Source organism: Artemia franciscana, chromosome 5 (genome assembly GCF_032884065.1).
Source record: "Artemia franciscana chromosome 5, ASM3288406v1, whole genome shotgun sequence".
Classification (NCBI taxonomy): domain Eukaryota; kingdom Metazoa; phylum Arthropoda; class Branchiopoda; order Anostraca; family Artemiidae; genus Artemia; species Artemia franciscana.
Genome location: NC_088867.1, coordinates 52,962,243 through 52,983,421, shown reverse-complemented (window position 1 = coordinate 52,983,421; position 21,179 = coordinate 52,962,243). Strand labels below are relative to the sequence as shown.

The 21,179-nt window shown below is 35.5% G+C and overlaps 2 protein-coding genes across 3 annotated transcripts in view; both read left to right on the top strand.

The window, feature by feature from the left end:
• Positions 1 to 21,179, top strand: part of LOC136027586 (116 kDa U5 small nuclear ribonucleoprotein component-like) — an 83,139-nt gene that overhangs the window by 1,726 nt on the left and 60,234 nt on the right. For both annotated transcript variants that reach the window (XM_065704970.1, XM_065704971.1), the window contains exons 2-3: positions 13,131 to 13,317; positions 16,820 to 17,061. In XM_065704970.1, coding sequence (XP_065561042.1) covers positions 13,216 to 13,317; positions 16,820 to 17,061 — 344 coding nt within the window. In that variant the 5' untranslated portion in view covers positions 13,131 to 13,215. The remainder of the gene's footprint in view (positions 1 to 13,130; positions 13,318 to 16,819; positions 17,062 to 21,179) is intronic.
• On the top strand, positions 273 to 860 carry LOC136027765 (uncharacterized). Its single transcript, XM_065705225.1, has one exon. It carries the CDS (start codon positions 273 to 275, stop codon positions 858 to 860), a length of 588 nt encoding a protein of 195 aa, XP_065561297.1.

Here is a 21,179-nt window from a genome sequence, read left to right as displayed (position 1 = left end):
AAACTAGACCCCAACAAAGCTACAGGCCCAGACAGTATACATCCCTAGGCTCCTTAAAGAACTTGCAGATTTAGTAGCTGAGCCACTTTGTTTGCTATTCAAGCTGTGTCTTCAGACTAGTAGTCTACCTGCAGATTTGCAAGACTGCCATAATTAATTTGTTATTCAAGAAAGGATCTAGAACTCAGTCTGAGAAATATCAATCCATTATCCTGACCTTTGTTGTGGCCAAACTTATCAAAGGACTGGTCAGTGATGCAATCATAGTGCATATGACCAAAAATGACCTTCTTTTTGCTAGTCACTGTGGCTTCAGGAAAGGCATGTCTATTGAAACAAATCTAATACTAGCTTATGAATCTATAACTGATCTGCTGGAGCAGGATGTTTTAGTTGATGTGTTCCTACTGTATCAAGCTAAGGCCTTTGATAATATGTCTCACTGCTACCTTATGATCAAGCTGGCACTATATCAAATAGAAAATTATGTTGCCCAGTGGATCCACAGCTTCCTATCTGACAGAATCCAGATTGTCACTGTATATGATGAAAGAGGTGACTGCATCTGCTCCACACCAGTTCATATTAAGAGTGGTTTCCCCCAAGAGACCAAACCAGGTCCAACTATTTTTAACCTCTATGTAAATGATGCTCCTGGTGTGGCTAAGAATGGCTTTGAACTATGTGCAGATGATTCTAAACTCTTTGGTCCAGCAGCCTCAACAGAAAATTGCTCTTCTCTACAAGAAGATCTCAGAAACCTTTGTCTATGGGCAATAACCTGGATGCTTGAGCTCAACCCATGCAAATGCAAAGTTCTTCATCTTGGTCTAAACAACCCTACCATAGTTATTACATGATTGACTCTGCAGGTGCCAATATGCCCATTCAGAGTGCTGAGGAAGAGTGTGATCTTGGGATAATCATTGACAATAAACTTGAATTTTATAGTCACTATCAGCACCAAGTAGCTAAGGCAAACAAGATCCTTGGTTTGATCAATCATTTAGTGACAAGTTGCCAACCAAGAGTAATCAAGAAGCTATACACAGCCTTTGTTTGTCTTAGTTTGGCCAGCCAGTTTCCAATCTGCACTTTAAGTGTGACATGGAGATACTTGAGAAGATGCAGTATCTTGAGTTTGGCCAGCCAGTTTCCAATCTGCACTTTAAGTGTGACATGGAGATACTTGAGAAGATGCAGCATAGAGCAACCAAGCTCTCTTTTTTGAAAAAAACAAGTCTCCTGCAAGCAACAGTTAAAAAAGCTTGACCTTCCTACCCTAGCACACCACATAAATGGAGGAGATGTCATCCTAGCATTTAAGATAATGACCAGCGACACTCTTAAGCCCATTTTCAATCACAGTGAATACACCAAAACATGAGGAAACCCCAAAAACATGCATCAAAAATTTTAAAGAAAGCCCGAGAAGCTGAACTTCTTTACCAATTGTGTTGTTTGACTGTGGAACTCACTCAGCAAATCTACAGTGTCTGCCAGGTCAGTTGACAGCTTCAAGATTGGTGTTGACTGAGATTGGACTGGGAAGTGATAGAAGATGCAGTGGGATAAACTAGTATCATCCAGCAAGGTATAATAGCCCCCAAATGCACCAGGCAAGTGATACATCTAATAACACCCAACAATGAAACCAAATTCCCTGTATATATGTAAGTAGATATGATTATGGACTGTTACATTGATTCTATGTTACCTAGCAACATCTATAGGTTTTTCAACCTTAGCTGCTAGAAGATGTGATTTAAGATAATTACCCAACATCACTTTTTCATCTTTACTTATTCCTAGCCTTTGCAACTTAGTCTTCTTAACATCAATTTTCAAGTCTATTCTAGCACCCTGAACTTGGAAGATCTCTAAAAATTCATTTATTTTGCTCTCACTTTCATCTCACTTAAACCATCTGCATAATCTAAGTCCAGTAGAGTTTTTCCTCCCCATTTGATTCAGTGGTCTCCTATTGCCTTTCCTGTGATCTTGAAGACAAAGTCCATCAAAGTAATCCATATAAAGGGGGATAGAACATTGCCTTGCTTAACTCCTGATTTAGTACAAAATCAGCTGCTAACCTCATTTCCTACCTTAACTGTAGCAGTTTATTCTCTTAGATAGCTCTAATCACTTGAGTGTATGTGTCCTATATGCCATACAAGGATAAGACCTTTGATATAGCTCTACTATCAACAGAATTGAATGCTTGCTCATAATAAGCAACTATTTGCTCTGGCGACAGAAGAAATTCTTAATAAAATCCGTATTCCCTTTAATCTCCTCCTAAAACCAAAAGATCTCTCTAAAGAAGAAGTCCAAATTTGTCTCATTATTTATTGTACTGAAATTCGTCATGCTCTCCTTCATGCTGAGAGGTTAGTGGTACCTAAAGTAAAAGTTCGTAAAGGGATGGTGCAAAAATGGCCCAAAAATCATTTGCTGGTAGCTGCTTGTCATCGAGCAAAATTCTGGTTTTCAGTATGGAAAGACTGTGGGTGCCCAAGATCTGGTATCATTAATAGCATCAGACTGACTACAAAGCATAGATTCTTGAAGGAGCTCTCCCTCCACTGTAAATCTCCTGTTGATAGCTATTCCACCCATGCAAAACAGGATTGAAATTTTGTTTTCAAGTCTGTATCTTTGGCAAAGCCTACCTCTCTGTTTTTGCTGTCTGAAATCCCTGTTGAGAATTGTTATTCTTATTATGTGAGTGAATTTGCTGCTCCTAACCCCCAGCTTGAAGACATGTACGAGAGAGAATTGGACGAGTTCCTTGATAAAGCTTCTGCACAGTGATTTTGTTGTCAGTTTAGAGTTGGTTATTCAAGCAATTTGTCAGTTGAAAAACAAGTCTTCTTGCAGAATTGACTGTGTTAGCGCTATCCATATTAAACATGGTGGTTTGATTCTTGCTATGCATCTTTTGCTTTTTATGCAGATGATCTTCATGCAAGGTGTTGTTCCCTCCTCCTTCTGCCTAGGGGATCTTACCCCCATTCCAAAGAAAGGGAAAAATAACATCAAATGCTTGTCTTTCTGCCCCATTACAGTCACCACATCTTTATGTAAACTATTCAAGCTTCTATTCATTAATGAACTGGAAACTAAATGCTACACCCCGCCCTGTCAATTCGGATTTAAGTGCTGTACTGGTTGTGCTGATGCCTTGACGGCTGTAGTGAGTGTGCTACTTGATGCGGATTTTTTTGGAGAGAGCATAGCCTTAGCTAGTCATGACATCAGCCATGCATTCAATTCACTCATACATGCTGCAATGTTATTAAAAGCTTCACAACTAGGTCTGAATCCCTGCATAGTTTGATCCCTATGTGATATGTACTTGAGGCTGTCCATTTGCCTAAAGCTTCCTCCTGACAAAAATTTGCCTCCCTGGCCTCATGAAAAATTGATCCCCATTTTGAAAGATGCCCACCAGGGAGCTGTCTCCTCCCCTCATTTGTTCAATAATTATGTTCTTCAAGCACAACATAAATGCCCAACCTCATGCATTCTTTCCTCTATAGACACCTCCTTAGTATGTTATGCCAATGACGTTTTGAACTTAAGTAGAACATAGCAAATAGCTTCTGACATTTTTGAAACGCTTAAAACCGAATATCTAAAACTTGGCATCAGTTTTAACACTGAGAAAACCGAGATAGTTCTCTTCAATTGGCAAAAAACACCAAACGTGCCTTCACTGCTTTTTGGTGAAAATCTCGTGAATACTGCTGACCATATAAATTACCTCAGAGTCCCTATTGGCTCGTCTCTAAGGCATACACGTCTTCTACTGATCAAACACCTCAATTGACGAATCTCTGGCTTGTATGATTCCATAGTCTCTGCTAAATTCCGTTTTAGCTGCCCCCTCCTTGCCAGCCTGTACAACGCTACTGTTTTAGCTCATATTCTGTACCTGGCACCATTTTGGAAACTATTCTTGAAGGCTGAACTGTCTAAAATCCGTGTGCTTTTCTTCTGTTTTGCTAAATACCTCCTACGTTTTCCTCCTTGGTACAGAAACTCAATCCTCATTAAAAAGTATCACATAACTGACCCTTGTGTTGCAGTTGAAAATTTAATCAAAAGACACAATATTAAAATAGTAGATCACGATCTGTATAATCTCCTTTTACAATAGATCTGTTTCGTTTTATTCATTTTAGTGCTATTTTGTTTGCCCTTTTATTAGTTGAGTCTCTTTCTAGTTATGTCTCTTCTGATATGTTTTTATATATTTTCTTATATTTATATGTTCGTGCTCTGTCTTTTTCATTTCGTATGATTGATGGGTTTTCAAATAAATAAATAAATGTATAAAACTGAGGACTAAAGGTCTTTGACAACATAGGCACTTCTCAATTATTAGCTCAAGAGTAAAAATTTGGTCAACATATCCTCTACCCTTTCTAAAACTGCACTGTTTTTCTGTTAAAACTTTATCTACAGCATCTCTTTGTCTAAAAATTAGCTTATTACTAAGTAATTTGCAACCTACTGAGACCAGACTAATGCCTCAATAATGGCAACACTTACTCTTATCACCTTTCTTATACAGTGGTTTAATTAAGGTTTTTCCTAAAATTGTTAGGTACTTCCCCTTTTCAGAAATCATATTCATAATCTTCAGTAACTATGTCTACCCTCAGAGCAACCATATTCAAGAAACTCATTTACCACAATTTCAGCACCAGGATTCTTATTATTTTTTAATCCTTTTAGTACTGTTGCTAATTCTTTCTCTCAAAACAAATCTTCCTTCACATCCAAGGTATCACAAACTTTTTGATTTTTCTCTATATCTTTTCCTGCAACTTGTATCTTGATTTAGCACATTCTCATAATGTTCCACCCATCTCTCTTTAACTCTTTCCTTATCAATAATTGTCACCCTGTTTCTATCTTTAACTATGACAAGTCCAGATTGGCTGCTTCATCTCAATTTATTAACATAACAGTAAAATATTTTATTGTTATGCTCTCTAGTTATGTCTTCTAGATCCTTGGCAATTATTTCCATGGACTCCACTTTGCACCTCCTTACTTCATATTTTTTAATTTCTCTACTTTCTTTACGTTCCTTTTGTTTTCATATGATCTATCACTCAGATAATTTTTATACAAACCCCTTCTCCTCTCTACCAAAAATAAAGCTCTTTCATTAATATTCCTAGCTGCAGTCTCATCTTTCTTCCCTAAGACACCATGAGCAACTTCACAAATTGTTTTTCAAAAATTATTCCAACCATCTTCCACATTGTCAAATTTTAAACTCTCAAGTTTAATATTCAACTGTTCCTGGAAAGTTTCTCTCAAATTCTCATCCTAGAGTCTACCAACATTATAACTTCCTGGGAGGTAGTTACCCTTCTGAAATTCTAGCTTTACATTAACCCTAGACACTACTAGATGGAGATCTTTCAAGCAGTTTGTGGTAATGAACTGTAGTAAGGAGTGACCCACCTCAAAAGTAACCAAAACTCTAAAAAATGGAAGTTCGATACCAATAGTTACATCAAAAGAATTGCATTTTAATGCTGATTTTAAATGTATAAGTCCCATCAAGATTAGTCTTACCAATTAAAAGTTACGAGCCTGAGAAAAGTTGCCTCATTTAGAAAATAGGGGGAAACACCCCCTATTTGGGATGCATGTTTATTTTTTTTTTCCCAGGGGTGATTGTATAGACTCAGTGGTCTTAGAATGTCGCGAGAGGGCTCATTCTAATGGAAATTAAAAGTTCTATTGCCCTTTTTAAGTGACCAAAAATTGGAGGGCACCTAGGCCCCCTCCCACGCTCATTTTTCCCCAAAGTCACCAAATTAAAATTCTGAGATTGCCATTTTATTCAGCATAGTTTAAAAACTTAATAACTATGTCTTTTGGGACGATTTACTCCCCCACATTCTCCATGGGAGAGGCTGCAAGTTACAAACTTTGACCTGTGTTTACATATAGTAATGGCTATTGGGAAATGTACAGGCGTTTTCAGGGGGATTTTTTGGTTTGGGGGGGAAGTTACTTGGGAGGATCTTTCCATGGAGGAACTTGTCATGGGGGAAGAGAATTTCAATGAAGTGGGAACAGGATTTCCTAGCATTATTTAAAAAAAAATAATGAAAAAATAAATATGATTTATTAAATGCATGATAAATTATTACGCATATGAGGGGCATACCTCCTTGTAATACCATGCTCATTGCGCTAAAGTATTTTTAGTATTTTCAGCTATTTATTCTATGGCCTTTGTGATTCAGGGGTCATTCTTAAGGAATTGGGACAAAATTTAAGCTTTAGTGTAAAGAACAAGGTATTGATAAGGGGGGGGGTGAACCCCCTCATATATGCTATAGAAACATACAAATATGGAAGTTCGTTATGTAAGTTAATTTGTAAGTTACATATGGTTTTACTAATGAAAACGTTTGTAAGAAATTAAAAGTTTTAGTTGCCTTTTTAAGCAATCCAAAAATTGGAGGGCAATTAGGCCTACTCCCTTGCTCCTTTTTTTTCTCAAAATCTTCCAATTAAAACTATGAGAAAGCCATTTAGCCAAAAAAAAAATTAATATGCAAACTTCGTTTTAATTATTTATGTGCAGAGAATCAAGATTAAAACATGCTTAAATTCAAAACGTTCTGAAATTAAATAAAAAAAAAAGTTTTTTTAAGTAAAAGTAAGGAGCGACATTAAAACTTAAAACAAACAGAAATTACTCTGTATGTGAAAAGGGCTTTTCCTCCTCAACACCCTGCTCTTTACACTAAAGTTTTTCACTACTTTAAAAAGTAGAGTTAAGAGAAGGAGTCAAACTTTTGTGTAAAGAGCAGCGTTGAGGAGGAATAGCCCTTTTCATATACGGAGTAATTTCTGTTCATTTTTAGTTTTAATGTTGCTCCTTTATTTTGGTAAAAAAAAACTTGTTTTTTTTTTATTTAATACTTTTAACATCAATGACAAAACTCCTATATACCCTAGTATCTTGCATTGATTCTCGCCAGTTTACTATAACAATCAATAAAATTTGCTGTCTTACCATCATGTGAATACCATATCAACTTATGGGCCATTTTATGACCAAACACTGTATAGGTTATAACTGTTACACCTACAAAATTGCAAAAGCCTATTGCCATTACTGTTTTTTTTTTTTTCTACGCCAAATTAATGTAGGCTAGTATACCATCTATCCCTATTTTACCAACCTGGGTGTTAAAATCTCCTAGAAAAAACACCATATTTCTAACTAGGACCCTGTCTATTTGCTCCCGTAACTGTAATTAAAATTTGTCCGAGTCACTAGTATCTCCATCAGTTGGTTCAACAGGGGCATATACTACTAATACTGATACTCTGATCTTTTTTGTCATAAAGTTTGCAATTTGTATTCTATTATTAATACCTTCCTAGCCTAAACAAGACTTAGCAGCTTCCTTATTCATCATGAGCCCTATTCCCTGTCTATGTACTCCATCCTTCCTGCCTGAGTTAACAAATTCTATATCATCTAATTTCATGCTTCCTACCCCTGGGATATGAGTTTCTGAATTTCCTAATAAATTCAGTTCGAATCATCTCAATTTGTCAGTGAAAATGTTGATATGATTGCCATTTTTTAACATCTTAAAATTCCAAGTTCCAATTTTCATGTTTTTTAATCATTGAAATTATTTTGGCCTCTGGGAAAGCAATGATCCTGGATACCAGTGCAGGATGGGGATCAGCATGTTATCTCTAATATACAGCAAAGCGCTTAAGCCAGCTTAGAACTGGACAGCAAGAAGTCCATGGGACTTCCAGTATGAATGGAGGCTTTGTGCCATCCTGGCCCCATCTCGGTCACAACATGGTTTCCAGCACTTGGTGATGCTCTTTTGTGGACAAGAGTCAAAATCCTGCACAGACAGTCCCAAGCCTATTACCTCCAACTCATCACATATTTGTGCCTTCAACTATGATGCTACTGTGGGGAGGCGACTCATAGTAGATAAATTAGATAAGAAAAGGTTTTTCAGCCTTAAAACGCCTGTCAAAACAGACCAAGCCCAAAAGAACTATCCATTAATCAGAATCCCAGGCAAATGCTTTGTCATTTACTATTTCTTAGCTAGTCTACCTCCTTAGTGAGGTAATCTAAAAATTTAGCTGTGATAAATATAGGCTAGCTGACGTTGCATATTTCCCATGTGTTTTTTTATTTCTTTATTTTCTTAGCCTAGCCTTAAATCAGTTTTTGAGTACATGAGTTGAAAAAAAAAGTTGAAAATAGTGTTTTCTAAAGTGGTAAATTTTTAATATTTTCTTGCCTAGTCCTAGGCTACATTACTTAGCTAGAATAAAGGTGAACACACTGATCAATCAATCTTTGGTAATATAGCCTATACAAAATTCCAAAACTGGCATAGGGACAAGAGGAGTGCACTGCTTGATTCCTTTTTTCTAGTTCTTTTAAATAATAATAATCTTGATCAAATAATTTTGATGCTCTTTCAAAATAATAATATTCAGTTTATGGACAATGGGTAAATATTGAGCAGTCGATATTATTGATTTACAAATAAAGTGAATGTACCACTATATGCCATTTTTATGCTCTTTCTGAATATAATGATCACCTTTCTTGCCAATTCAGTTTTAAGCCTTTTTGGACCCTTGAAAATGATAATTTTTCTATGTTTTTTGGTGTAAAAAGTGGTTAAAACATGGTTTCAAATTTGCTATTTCAGTATAAAATCCATTTTTTTTTCAATGTTATATAATCCACAAGCATTAATTTGTCACTATTAAGTTGGATAAAAAATTCAAACAAGCTCTCCATTTTTCCATCTGCCATGTTTCTCTTGTCAGCTTTAATATTTTCTTTTTACATATAGGTGAAATGGCAGTTTTTAAGCTGGCTAACAGAATAAGAAGAAATCATGACAGATTTGTTCAGAATTTTTCTTATTCAACTTAATCTTAACAAATCAATGTTTGTGACCTATACAATTTTTACAAAATGGATTTAAAATGAAATAGTAAGTTTGAAATAAATGTTATAACCTATTTTTATTACAAAAAATAGAACGAAATTATTATTTTCAAGGGTCCTGCAGGGACTCAAATCTGAATTTGTGACGAAAGTGAATATTATATTCAGAAAGAGCTTATAATGGCATGTGATGGTATGCTCACTTTAATTCTAGGTCAATAATATCAACTGCTGAATATTTACTGGACAATGCACACCCCCCCCTAAAAATAGTGATAACTTGTTCCTTCTTATTGAGTAGGGGAAAATGATCAACAAACTTTAAAAAAAGATTAACATAGGCTAATCATAAATATTTACTTAAATCAGTAATAAAATTCTATTGATTCAATTACCCACTACACCTTCCCGATGAATCAATATACATCACACATACAACATTTTAACTATTATTGCTATAGGGCAACACCCCATTACTTTGACAGTATCTAATCTGATTGAAATATATCTTTTACAAACATAGACTGATGATTCTGAGCTATGATGTAGATATTTGGGACTAGGCTAGCTAGGATTGGCTAACTTCAATCTAGAGAAACTTTTTTCCTTAATATTTAAACTATGACAAAAGTTACCCACACATTGTAACATATTTAAATACAATTATTCTCCAACACAATACTTGTCTTAGGCTAGATTAAATGTACCTTTAAAAGAGTCATTTTATGATTTAGATACTTTGTCTTAACTTTAAGATCCCATTTCCAAAACCGGGCACCATTTTCCAAGTTTATGTTCAAGTCTAAGGTGTGTGTCCAAGATTGCGTTCCACTGTTGACTGTCAGTGCACTTGAAAACTGTTAGCCTAGTGTAGTGTATGGTTAAAATAGTTAAGTCAATCACATACATATCAATAAAATTTAGGCAAATCCAATGGTGAAATAATTCGCTTTCAAGGCGGCATAATAGAGATTTTACATTGATTTAAATGTTAAGGTGGTGATTAAGTGTCCAACTCCTAGGTATCATACCCTAGCACAACTCTTTCTTCCATGTTATGCTGTAGTACAGTGGGATTGATCTCAGCTTGGTAGTAAAGGACCTAGAGTCCAAACCCAGCTGCAACAACACACTGCAGGGCTGAGGCAATGATCATAGTCAAACAGTTCGTGGTAACAAGCTGTAGTGAGGAGTGACCTGGCTCATTAGAAACCAAAACTCTAAAAAATGAAATTTTGATACCAATAGCTACACCAAAAGGATCCCATTTTAATGCTGATCTTAAATATATAAGTTTCATCAAGTTTAGTCATACGCATCAAAAGTTACGAGCCTGAGAAAATTTGCCTTATTTTAAAAAATAGGGGGAAACACCCCTTAAAAGTCATAGAATCTTAACGAAAATTACACCATCAGATTCAGCGTATCAGAGAACCCTGCTGTAGAAGTTTCAAGCTCCTATCTACAAAAATGTGGAATTTTGTATTTTTTGCCAGAAGGCAGATCACGGATGCGTGTTTATTTGTTTATTTGTTTTTTTTTGTTTGTTTTTTTCAGGGGTGATCGTATCGACCCAGTTGTCCTAGAATGTTGCGAGAGGGCTCATTCTAAAGGAAATGAAAAGTTCTAGTGCCCTTTTTAAGTGATCAAAAAAATTGGAGGGCACCTAGGCCCCCTCCCACGCTAATTATTTTCCCAAAGTCAACGGATCAAAATTCTGAGATAGCCATTTTATTCAGCGTAGTCGAAAAACCTTATAACTATGTCTTTGGAGACGACTTACTCCTCCACAGTCCCCGTGGGAGGGACTACAAGTTACAAACTTTGACCAGTGCTTACATATTGTAATGGTTATTGGGAAGTGTACAGGCGTTTTCAGGAGGATTTTTTGGTTGAGGGGGAGGGGTTGAGAAGAGGGGGATATACTGGGGGAACTTCCATCGAGGAATTTGTCATGGGGGAAGAAAATTTCCATGAACGGAGCGCAGGATTTACTAGCATTTTTTTAAAAAAAAGCAATGAAAAAATAAATATGAAAAAGTTTTTTTCCGCTGGAAGTAAGGAGCAGCATTAAAACTTAAAACGAACAGAAATTATTACCCATATGAGGGGCTCACCTCCTCCTAATACCTCGCTCTTTACGCTAAAGTATTTTTAGTAATGTCAACTATTTATTCTACGGCTTTTGTTATTCAGGGGTCATTCTTAATGAATTGGGACAAAATTTAAGATTTAATGTAAAGAGAGAGGTACTGACGAGGGGGCGAACCGTCTCATATGTGCAATAAAAACATGAGAATAAAAAATTCTTTACGTAAGCTAATTTATAAGTTACGTATATCTTTTACTAATAAAAAGATTCGTAAAAAATTAATTGTTCTAGTTGCCTTTTTAATTAACCAAAAATTGGAGGGCAACTAGGCTTCCTCTCCCGCTCTTTTTTTCTCAAAATCATTTGATCAAAATTATGAGAAAGCCATTTAGCCAAAAAAAAAAAATGCAAATTTCGTTTTAATTATTCCTCTGCGGAGAGCCAAAATCAAAACATGCATTGATTAAAAAACGTTCAGAAATTAAATAAAAAAACAAGTTTTTTCAACTGAAAGTAAGGAGCAACATTAAAACTTAAAACGAACATAAATTACTTCGTATATGAAAGGGGCTGCTTCCTCATCAACGCCTCGCTCTTTGCGCTAAAGTTTGACTCTTTCTCTCAACTCTTCTTTTTAAAACAGTAAAAAACTTTAGCGTAAAGAGCGGGGCGTTGATGAGGAAGCAGCCCCTTTCATATACGAAGTAATTTCTGTTCGTTTTAAGTTTTAATGTCGCTCCTTACTTTCAGTTGAAAAAACTTGTTTTTTTTATTTAATAGTCAAGAAGAATCATTAATCTTATACAATAGAGAGAGAGAGAGAAGAACTTAAAATAAAATTTACAATAGAAGCAATTAGTATATTTAAAAATAGAGTTAAAAAATATATTCAGTGGTGGGTTCACCTTCATTCTAGCTAAGTAATAAAAAAAAAACATTCAAAATCTAGCTATTAAGTTTGGAAAAAAAAATTTTCTTTTAATCTTGGTTTAAGTGTGCTTCTCTTTGACTCTAAGCCTTGGAAATGGTATTCCAATGTTATAAGTAGGATTTTAATTCACATTAGAATTTTTTGGTAGATTTTCTATTGTTCCATAAATTTCTTTGGTAGAAGACGGACAAATTGATGCTTCTTTTTATGCTCTTTCCAAGAGCATAATTAAAATAGCACATTGCACAAATAGTACAATTCTATTATGAGCCCTTAAAATAGCACATTGGTTGATAGACCTTATTTTTCTACTTAGTAGGCTACTCAGATCACAACCATATTATAATTAGTATATGCCTTGAAAGATGTTCCTGCAACCTCAGCTTACTTTTTATCCGATGTTCCTTCTATCCTGAAAGTACCAACCAAGTCTATTTGATAGATGTTTTATTTAATGTGTTTGAAGAGTCCATCTTTTCCTCTGGAAGATGTTGTTCTCTATCCCCTCCACCTGCACTGCCAACACCCATCGTAAAATTGATTAGTAGCACAAAAAAATGTAGGCCAATTTGTCATTTCAATTCTTGTGTGTCTTTTATTGTCACTGTTCTGAACCAGTAGTGACCAGGGTGTTTCTGTATTTTGTTTGTAAAAATTAATACCCTTCAATCTAGCCTTGGCAATGACCATCATATTTTTTTTTTAGTAATAAATAATTTGGACTCAATGGTAAAATTCTTAATTGCTCCAAGATGTGATTTAAGTTAATTTAAGCAATTTGATGATGATCAAAGTCAATAGTAAAACATACCTAAGGATAAAATTATTTTGCTATTCTTTCTCTCCCACTAATGTTGTCTCTTTCTCTCTGTTACGCAGTCAATTTAGTACCTGCACAAGAAACATTTTGTGCTCCTCTTGGATAATTTATGAGTATTTTTTTTTTTTTATCAAGCTGGAGAGGTTTAAGCACAAACGTAATGCCACTGAAAACTCTTTAATATGCCAAGTTGCCTGAGGTCAACTCTGCTATGCATGTACCTTCTCCCCACTGCTTTATTCAAGCTATAGATTTTTTTTGTTACTTTGAAGTTTTTACTATCCTTTTTTTGTAGGACAGCACTGTTGGTGATCCCTGGAATTGTTTGATTCAAGTTTTTTTTGGGAGTAACATAAAAGAGAGAAAAAAAAAAATCAACCATGGATGCTGACTTGTATGATGAATTTGGTAATTATATTGGACCAGAGTTGGAGTCTGATGAAGAAGAGTTAGAAAGAGAGCCCCAAGAAGAAGAAGAAGAGGTAATTGTAGAAAAATCTTAATAGTTTTTGAATAAAACTTAAAGCTACATTGTGTGACTTATGGTCAATTGGTAAAAGTTTTATCAGCTTGTTAGTGATTTTTATCGAAATAGCATCCCATTTTTGAAAACAGTCAAAATAAGTTAGGGAAAAACTCTGGCTTCAGTGCAGTTCGATTGTTTACTTACAGCTATTGTATAATAAGGAAATTACTAAATTGGAATGTAGATACTGTCTTATTTTAATTTAATTCAACAACAACAAAATATGTAATGACACCTGCCAATACATTTGCCATATTTATCACTCTTAAAAATGTGAATCTATATATATAAAAATAAGTTGTCTGTCCGTCTGTCTGTCTATCGAGTGACGTCATTATATGACGTCTGAATTATTTCATCATACACCAATTCAAAAACGAATGTATTCAAGCCGAAGTAGCTGAGTTGGTAAGGCGTTATGTTCCAGGTTCCAGGTCCGAGAGGTTCCAGGTTTGAACCTTGGCTTTAGCATTAATACAAAAGAAGAAAAATCTAATAAAGGTAAAAACTACAAAAAAAAACTAAAAAGAAAATACTAAAAAAAACTAAAAAAAGCTAAAAAAAATAAAAAAGGTAAAAACTAAAAACTAAAAAAGAAAAAAAAAACTAAAAAAAGGTAAAAACTACAAAAAAAAACTAAAAACTAATAAAAAAAAACTAAAAACTGAAAAAGAAAAAAACTAAAAAAAGGAAAAAAACTGAAAAATAAAGGAGAAAAAGAAAACTAAAAACCGGGACACAGGGAATATAAATGACGACCGGGACATTCAAAGAGAAATTACAGACTGGGACACTGGGACACAAATAACGACCGGGAGATATAAATGACGACCGGGACACTCAAAGATAAATTACAGACCGGGACACAGGGAATATAAATGACGACCGGGACGCTCAAAGAGAAATTACAGACTGGGACACTGGGACACAAATGACGACCGGGATACTGGGAATATAAATGACGACCGGGACACAGGGACACAACTACAAGGGGGATGCCGGGGGAACAGGGGGGATATATAAATGACGACGGGGACACAGGGAATGTTCGATTAGCAATCACCATCAACAAAGCTCAAGGGCAATCATTAGAATAATCAGGTATAGACCTGAATACGGATTGTTTTTCCCATGGGCAATTTTATGTTGCATGTTCAAGAGTCGGTAAACCTGACAATCTATTTATATGCACAGACAATGGGACATAGAAGAATGTTGTATATTCGCAAGTTTTACGTAGTTAAAAACATATATATATATATCTTTCTATATTCACAGGTGGAACACAGGGACACAACTACAATGGCGCGTAACTAATATGGCGCGTAACGACTTACGCGCGCGGGGGGGCTAGGGGGGCGCGAAGCGCCCCCACCAACTAGGTGTTGGGGTGGCGCGAAGCGCCACCCCAACAGCTAGTTCTTAATATAATTTAAAGATAATAAATATACCTTGCTAGAATTTATTCTTTTAAGCTTAATTCTTTAATTTCATTTCATTAATTCTTTCATTCTTTACTTAGATTAAAATACACATTTTCTGCAGTAATATGTCTACTCTGCATCAAATATGGCATGTCTTGAAAAGAAGTAATTATCTTAGTAAATAGCATAATATTTACTAAATAAGTAATTATAAATAAATAAGTAATTATCTAGCAATTAAATAAGTAAGTAATTTAATAAGTAAGTAAATAAGTAATTATCTAGTAAATATCAAATTTGGCATGCCTTGCAAAGAAGTAATTATCTTAGTGCAAATTTCTTTACAACTAGCCTGTTTCAGAGGTAGTTATTAAAAGGACATCCTGCTGCAAAAGGATCAAACAAACAAATCAGAGATAATGTGGGAGTATCATCAAACAGTTCGTGGTAACGAACTGTTGTAAGGAGCGACCCGGCTCAATAGAAACCAAAACTCTAAAAAATGAAATTTTGATACCAATAGCTACATCAAAAGAATCCCATTTTAATGCTGATTTTAAATATATAAATTTCATCAAGTTTAGTCTTACGCATCAAAAGTTACGAGCCTGAGAAAATTTGCGTCATTTTAGAAAATAAGGGGAAAAACCCCCTAAAAGTCACAGAATCTTAAAGAAAATTACACTATCAGATTCAGCGTATCAGAGAACCCTACTGTAGAAGTTTCAAGCTCCTATCTACAAAAATATGGAATTTTGTATTTTTTGCCAGAAGGCAGATCACGGATGCGTGTTTATTTGTTTTTTTTTTGTTTTTTTTTCTCTTTTCCCCAGGGGTGATCGTATCGACCCAGTTGTCCTAGAATGTTGCGAGAAGGCTCATTCTAACAGAAATGAAAAGTTCTAGTGCCCTTTTTAAGTGACCAAAAAAATTGTAGGGCACCTAGGCCCCCTCCCACGCTAATTATTTTCCCAAAGTCAACGGATCAAAATTCTGAGATAGCCATTTTATTCAGCGTAGTCGGAAAACCTTATAACTATGTCTTTGAAGACGACTTACTCCTCCACAGTCCCCGTGGGAGGGGCTATAAGTTACAAACTTTGACCAGTGCTTACATATAGTAATGGTTATTGGGAAGTGTACAGGCGTTTTCAGGAGGATTTTTTTGGTTGGGGGAGCGGTTGAGAAGAGGGGGATATACTTGGGGAACTTTCCATCGAGGAATTTGTTATGGGGGAAGATAATTTCCATGAAGAGAGCGCAGGATTTACTAGCATTATTTAAAAAAAAAAAAAAACAATGAAAAAATAAATACGAAAAAGTTTTTTTTTTCAGCTAGAACTAAGGAGCAGCATTAAAACTTTACTGTTTTACTGTTTTTTACTGTTTTAAAAAGAGGAGTTGAGAGGAAGAGTCAAACTTTAGCGTAAAGAGCGGGGCGTTGATGAGGAAGCAGCCCCTTTCATATACGAAGTAATTTCTGTTCGTTTTAAGTTTTAATGTTGCTCCTTACTTTCAGTTGAAAAAACTTGTTTTTTTTTATTTAATCTTATAAAGGATTGACAGATGCCAAAAGTGGAAGGCATTCCATATAACACAGGAGTTGTGTGCATGACAATGTGATGCTTCCGCTTAAATGTTTGCACAAACTGCCATCAATGAGATCTTTGGGTTTGCCGAAACTGTTGATCAACAAAAATTGTGTGATGTAGCAGAATTTTTCTACTCATAGTGTCTTACATGAGGGACGGTGAAAAAACTTCTTATGTAATAAAAAATATAAATTAATTTTTTTTTAGTCTGTGTAGTATAAAAACGTTTTCACTAAAAATGTAATGTGCCTTAACCTTGGGGAAAGCTTCCTGTAAAGAAATCATATGTTTTTGTTTTTAATTTATTGTAGTATGGAGTCTCTATCAGTAGAATATTTCTCTATTAAGGAAGAAACATTTAACTTGGTACTGTTTAGACTGCTGTACAATTAGGTAAAGTAAAATTCGTCTTTGGTGTGTTTTGACTCTTGTTATTGTTTAGGATGAAAGAGACTTAGAAGGCGATATGGAAGAAGAGGTAGAAGTTCCTGAAACAATGGCAGTTGTTCTTCACGAAGACAAGAAGTACTACCCTTCAGCATCTGAGGTTTATGGTCCTGAAGTTGAGACTCTTGTGCAGGAGGAAGACATTCAAACATTAGAGACACCTATCATAGCTCCAGTGAAGAAAAAAAAGTTTGAGTTGCTGCACCAAGAGCTCCCTGAAACAGGCTATAGTATTGAGTAAGTATTTATTATTGGTTGTTTGCATTAGAACAATATTGTTTATTTTAGTAACAGTTTGGATTTTGTATCTGTCACTTCTGCATATGATGTTTCATTGCTGTTTTGTGTTTATATTTTCAGTTGCATTTGAAATTCTCAATAGTAGTAAATTATTTCTTCTTTGCCAGACAATCGAAAAATATGCACAAAAATATAAAAAAAGGGCGAAGAATGCAGCACGGCTGTCCTCCAATAAAACGTAGTATCAACAAAAAAATTGAATTTTGTTAAGAGTGGGCCCCGCCTAATTAGACCACAGGGATTCCAATGGTGCAGACGAAATTATTCTCCGATGCTAAGTTTTGTTGATATTACCTAGTATCTACGAAGGACGTCAGCTTTGTTTTCGTGTCATACCTAGTATGTACATACTGGAAATCGCCATTTATGCCAAAGCCTAGTATCTGAAAAATTATGCATTACCAGAAAAACCAACATCAGCAGTACCATACAATGCGCATCATCACTTAATTGTTTCAATAAAGACTGCAAAAATGCATAAAGCAAGATTGATGATAGTTCTTGCTAAATGGAAAGCAAAAGAACAACAAGAGTTGGAACATAAAGTTGGGTGAGACAATTTTATCAGTTCTATTACAAGGTGTGACCGTGATACAGTGTAGGCTGGGAAGACCTGCATTGGGTTGTTTCTCTTGTCAGCAGCCATAGAAACTGAAGAGAAACAGATACAATGATCGATACTGATATTCTGTGTAATTCCTTTTTATTTTCTGTGACTGATCTCAGTACTTAAACCTTGTCTAAACTTACTATCCAGATAATCACAAAGATGCCAAAATTTTGCTCTTCAAATTTTATCCTTAATCTTTATTTGCTTCACAGATAAATAAAAAAAAAAAAAAACAATGTTTTTGTGATGAAAGTAAAGAGCGAATTAGAAACTTAGAACAAACATAAATTATCACCCATCAATCCATGCTGTATAGTAACATGAAAACTGGCTAGTGCTATACTGAAAATATATAGCAGACCAATAAAAAGGCGAATTATACGTTAGAAACTAGGTCTACTGTATGCACAGGATAATCTAGTAGAAAAACATTGTACTTGTTGAGATGATGTAAGTCTCCAGTCGAGGGTTTTTGACCATGGCGATTTCAGTTGTATGCTTTTTATTTCAGTCTCTTACGCCATTTTCGAGGGATACAAGCTCTTTTTCGAAAATCCTCTGAATTTTTTTTCGTGATAGAAAATTATATTTGACTTTAACCTGAGTAACAACTAGTATTCCTGAATCGGAATAAAAAAGTCTTTTTTTTTGAAAAGACAACTGTGCTTCAACGACTTCACAGAAACAATTCAAAAAGTGAATTGAGGCTTTATTTTCTTCCAAAGGCCGTGGAACACCTGCCAGTATGCAAGCACCTCCCAGTGTGCAAAGACAAATCCCAGTATGCAAGAAAACACTTCAAAACACCCTTGATTTACGAACTGATGCGCTTATTACCGAATTGTGCAAGAAAATTAAAAGTGGTAAGGATGTCCATGGAAACCGTGAAAAAACAAAAAAAAAAACGCCTGGGTACAAGATTTTGGTAGAAATCAAAGAAAAGATTACTTTACATATCAACAGCTTCAAGCTATTTACCCGAAACTACCTAAGAAAAATGTACCTTCCTTTTTACCTTCTTCATTGAGTATCCAATTTATATTCGATGATTTCTACAAAAATACCTTGATGTTCGTATCTTAGTCGAAACATATAGACGACTTTTAAAAACCATGAATGTATTTTTGAAATTGCTAATATCTGATGCTTGCTCGACATGTGAGCAATATTCAGAAAAGGAAGTAATACTGAGGTAGATGATGAAGTGCTGGGTGATTAAGAAGTCGACAGTTCTCGGAAAGACGAGTGGTGGCTGTAAATAGATATGGCTAGATTGAGCTACCCGTAAGTATCAGGATGACGCAAGCGAAACGAGAGTCCCGATAAAAAATCTTTTGCAGTGGACCTCCAGAAGGTGATTTGGATTCCAGAGTTGGCCGTAAATAAAGGCTCCACTTTTTAAAGTCGTTCTGTAGTTTTTAAAGAGACATTTACAAAGGTACGTTCGACAGAAATAGGATCTGTAGGGCTTGGAAGTAGTCCCTAAAAGTAACTAAAGGTCCTTTTTTGGCTTAAGTTCCTTCCAAGTCCCTCTTTACGTAGAAAGTCCCTTAACTCCCCCAAAAGTCCCCAAAATGCCTATTTGGGAGCATGGTATATTTGAAAAGTGAAGCATGATATATTTGAAAGACGCTTTTTAGATAGTATAACTTCTCTACAAATCCGGTTGTACCGGTCTCTTGGTTACGTTGTCGCGGCTCAGAAAGAAGCAACAAAACAGGGGAACTTTGTCTATGGCCGAAGTGTCTATTAACTATTGTAAGCATAGGTATCTATTAAGAGCACGAAATTGGCCTATATGGTGGGTGGGATGGATGGGTGGGATGGATGGGTCTCATTGGGGTACCGTTCAACGATAGAGAGTAACAATGACCTATAGGATGAGTGGGATGGACGCGTCATATTGTAGTAACTTTCTTGGATAGATAATTTCCTGTAGCTTCATAAAATGAACCTTCTCAGTATGAATTTGTTCGAATTGACTTGTACTCTAATGGAACAAATTATATATTCTTTCATTCTAAAAGTTGATTAATAAATTAAGGTTGAGTAAGAAGAGGAGAGTACCACGTATGGGATATTCAGATGGCAAAAATCTTTTACTCTGTGTTGTTTCTGCTGCATCTAGACCTTCTTGTCTTTCAGGTTTTCCAAATGAATTTAGGAAGGACAATCAACAACCGCAAATTCTTTCGCTCCTGCTTGACTAAAGAAGACACAAGTGGCAGAAAGATCAAACGAGCGGTGTAGGATTGGTGATGATGAGTTTTCTTTTACTGCAAAATATGCAGGGAAAACCTTAGTTGTCGCAAAAGCTTATACATATTGAATCAGCATACTTTGTCGATGAGCACAAGAAACAGGGAGCGATCCACCTCAATCCGCTACAGTTATGATTGCATGAATCTGCTAGGCAACAGTTCCAATCAGAAGAGCCGTCACCAAGCAATAAAAGTAAAACTCATGAGATGTTTTGTGACAAAGATGCTTCATACAAAGCAGAAATCATCAGGATACTCAAGTCCTTGTAATCTTCTGTGTCTGCAGCTTCCTATGACGGAATCACTGATTTCTTGTCAGCCATGTTCCCTGGTAACCCACCGCCCGGGATGTCAAGGAGTGCGAAAAAACCATATACTTGATAACTGATGCTCTTCACCCGCACTGTCAACAGGATCTTATAAAGGATATAGGTGAAGCTCGCTTTGGTTTTGGATAATACGAAACTAGCAAAGAAACAGCAAAGAAAAAAAGAGTCAAAGATTAGAGTGTGCTTTTGGTCCTTTTTAAGAAATCAAGTGGTGAGCTGCCATCCGGTGGACTTATTTCATGGAACATGTGACAGGTGAGGACATTGTAAAAAATCAGATGACATGCATTGGGAGCGAAAATTTACCTCTTGGAAGACTAATAATGACAGGTAGCGATGGGCCTAATGTCAATAAAAAGGTGTGGTCGCAAATAACCGAATTGAAGAAGAAAAAATGTTCGAAGAGCTTGTGAACATTTACAACGTGTAACATCCTTCTTGTGCACAACGCATTCATGAAAGGAATAGGAATTCGAGCGATACCAGGATTCGAACCCCTGTCGCTTCAGAGAGAAAATTTTCAGTCGAGTGTACCAATCACTCAGCTAGATAGCACAGCAGATCAAAATATTGATCTTTCAGTAGTACTAAGTTATCCTGCAAACTAGAAAGGCTGCTAACCAGCGAGGACCGATCAAATCCAAGTCCTTTTAATTAAAGAAAAAAAAAAACGCATAAAACCAGCGACATGCCGAAACTTGTTCTTTCCGTCATAATACGTGATATATAAAAAAAAAAAAAAAAAAAAACACTTAAAAGCAACTAATCTTCTGACTCAATGTTAAATTCACACAACTTGAACTATTACATAACATAATAAAAAAAAACAGAAGAGGGAATAATGAGGATTTTTTT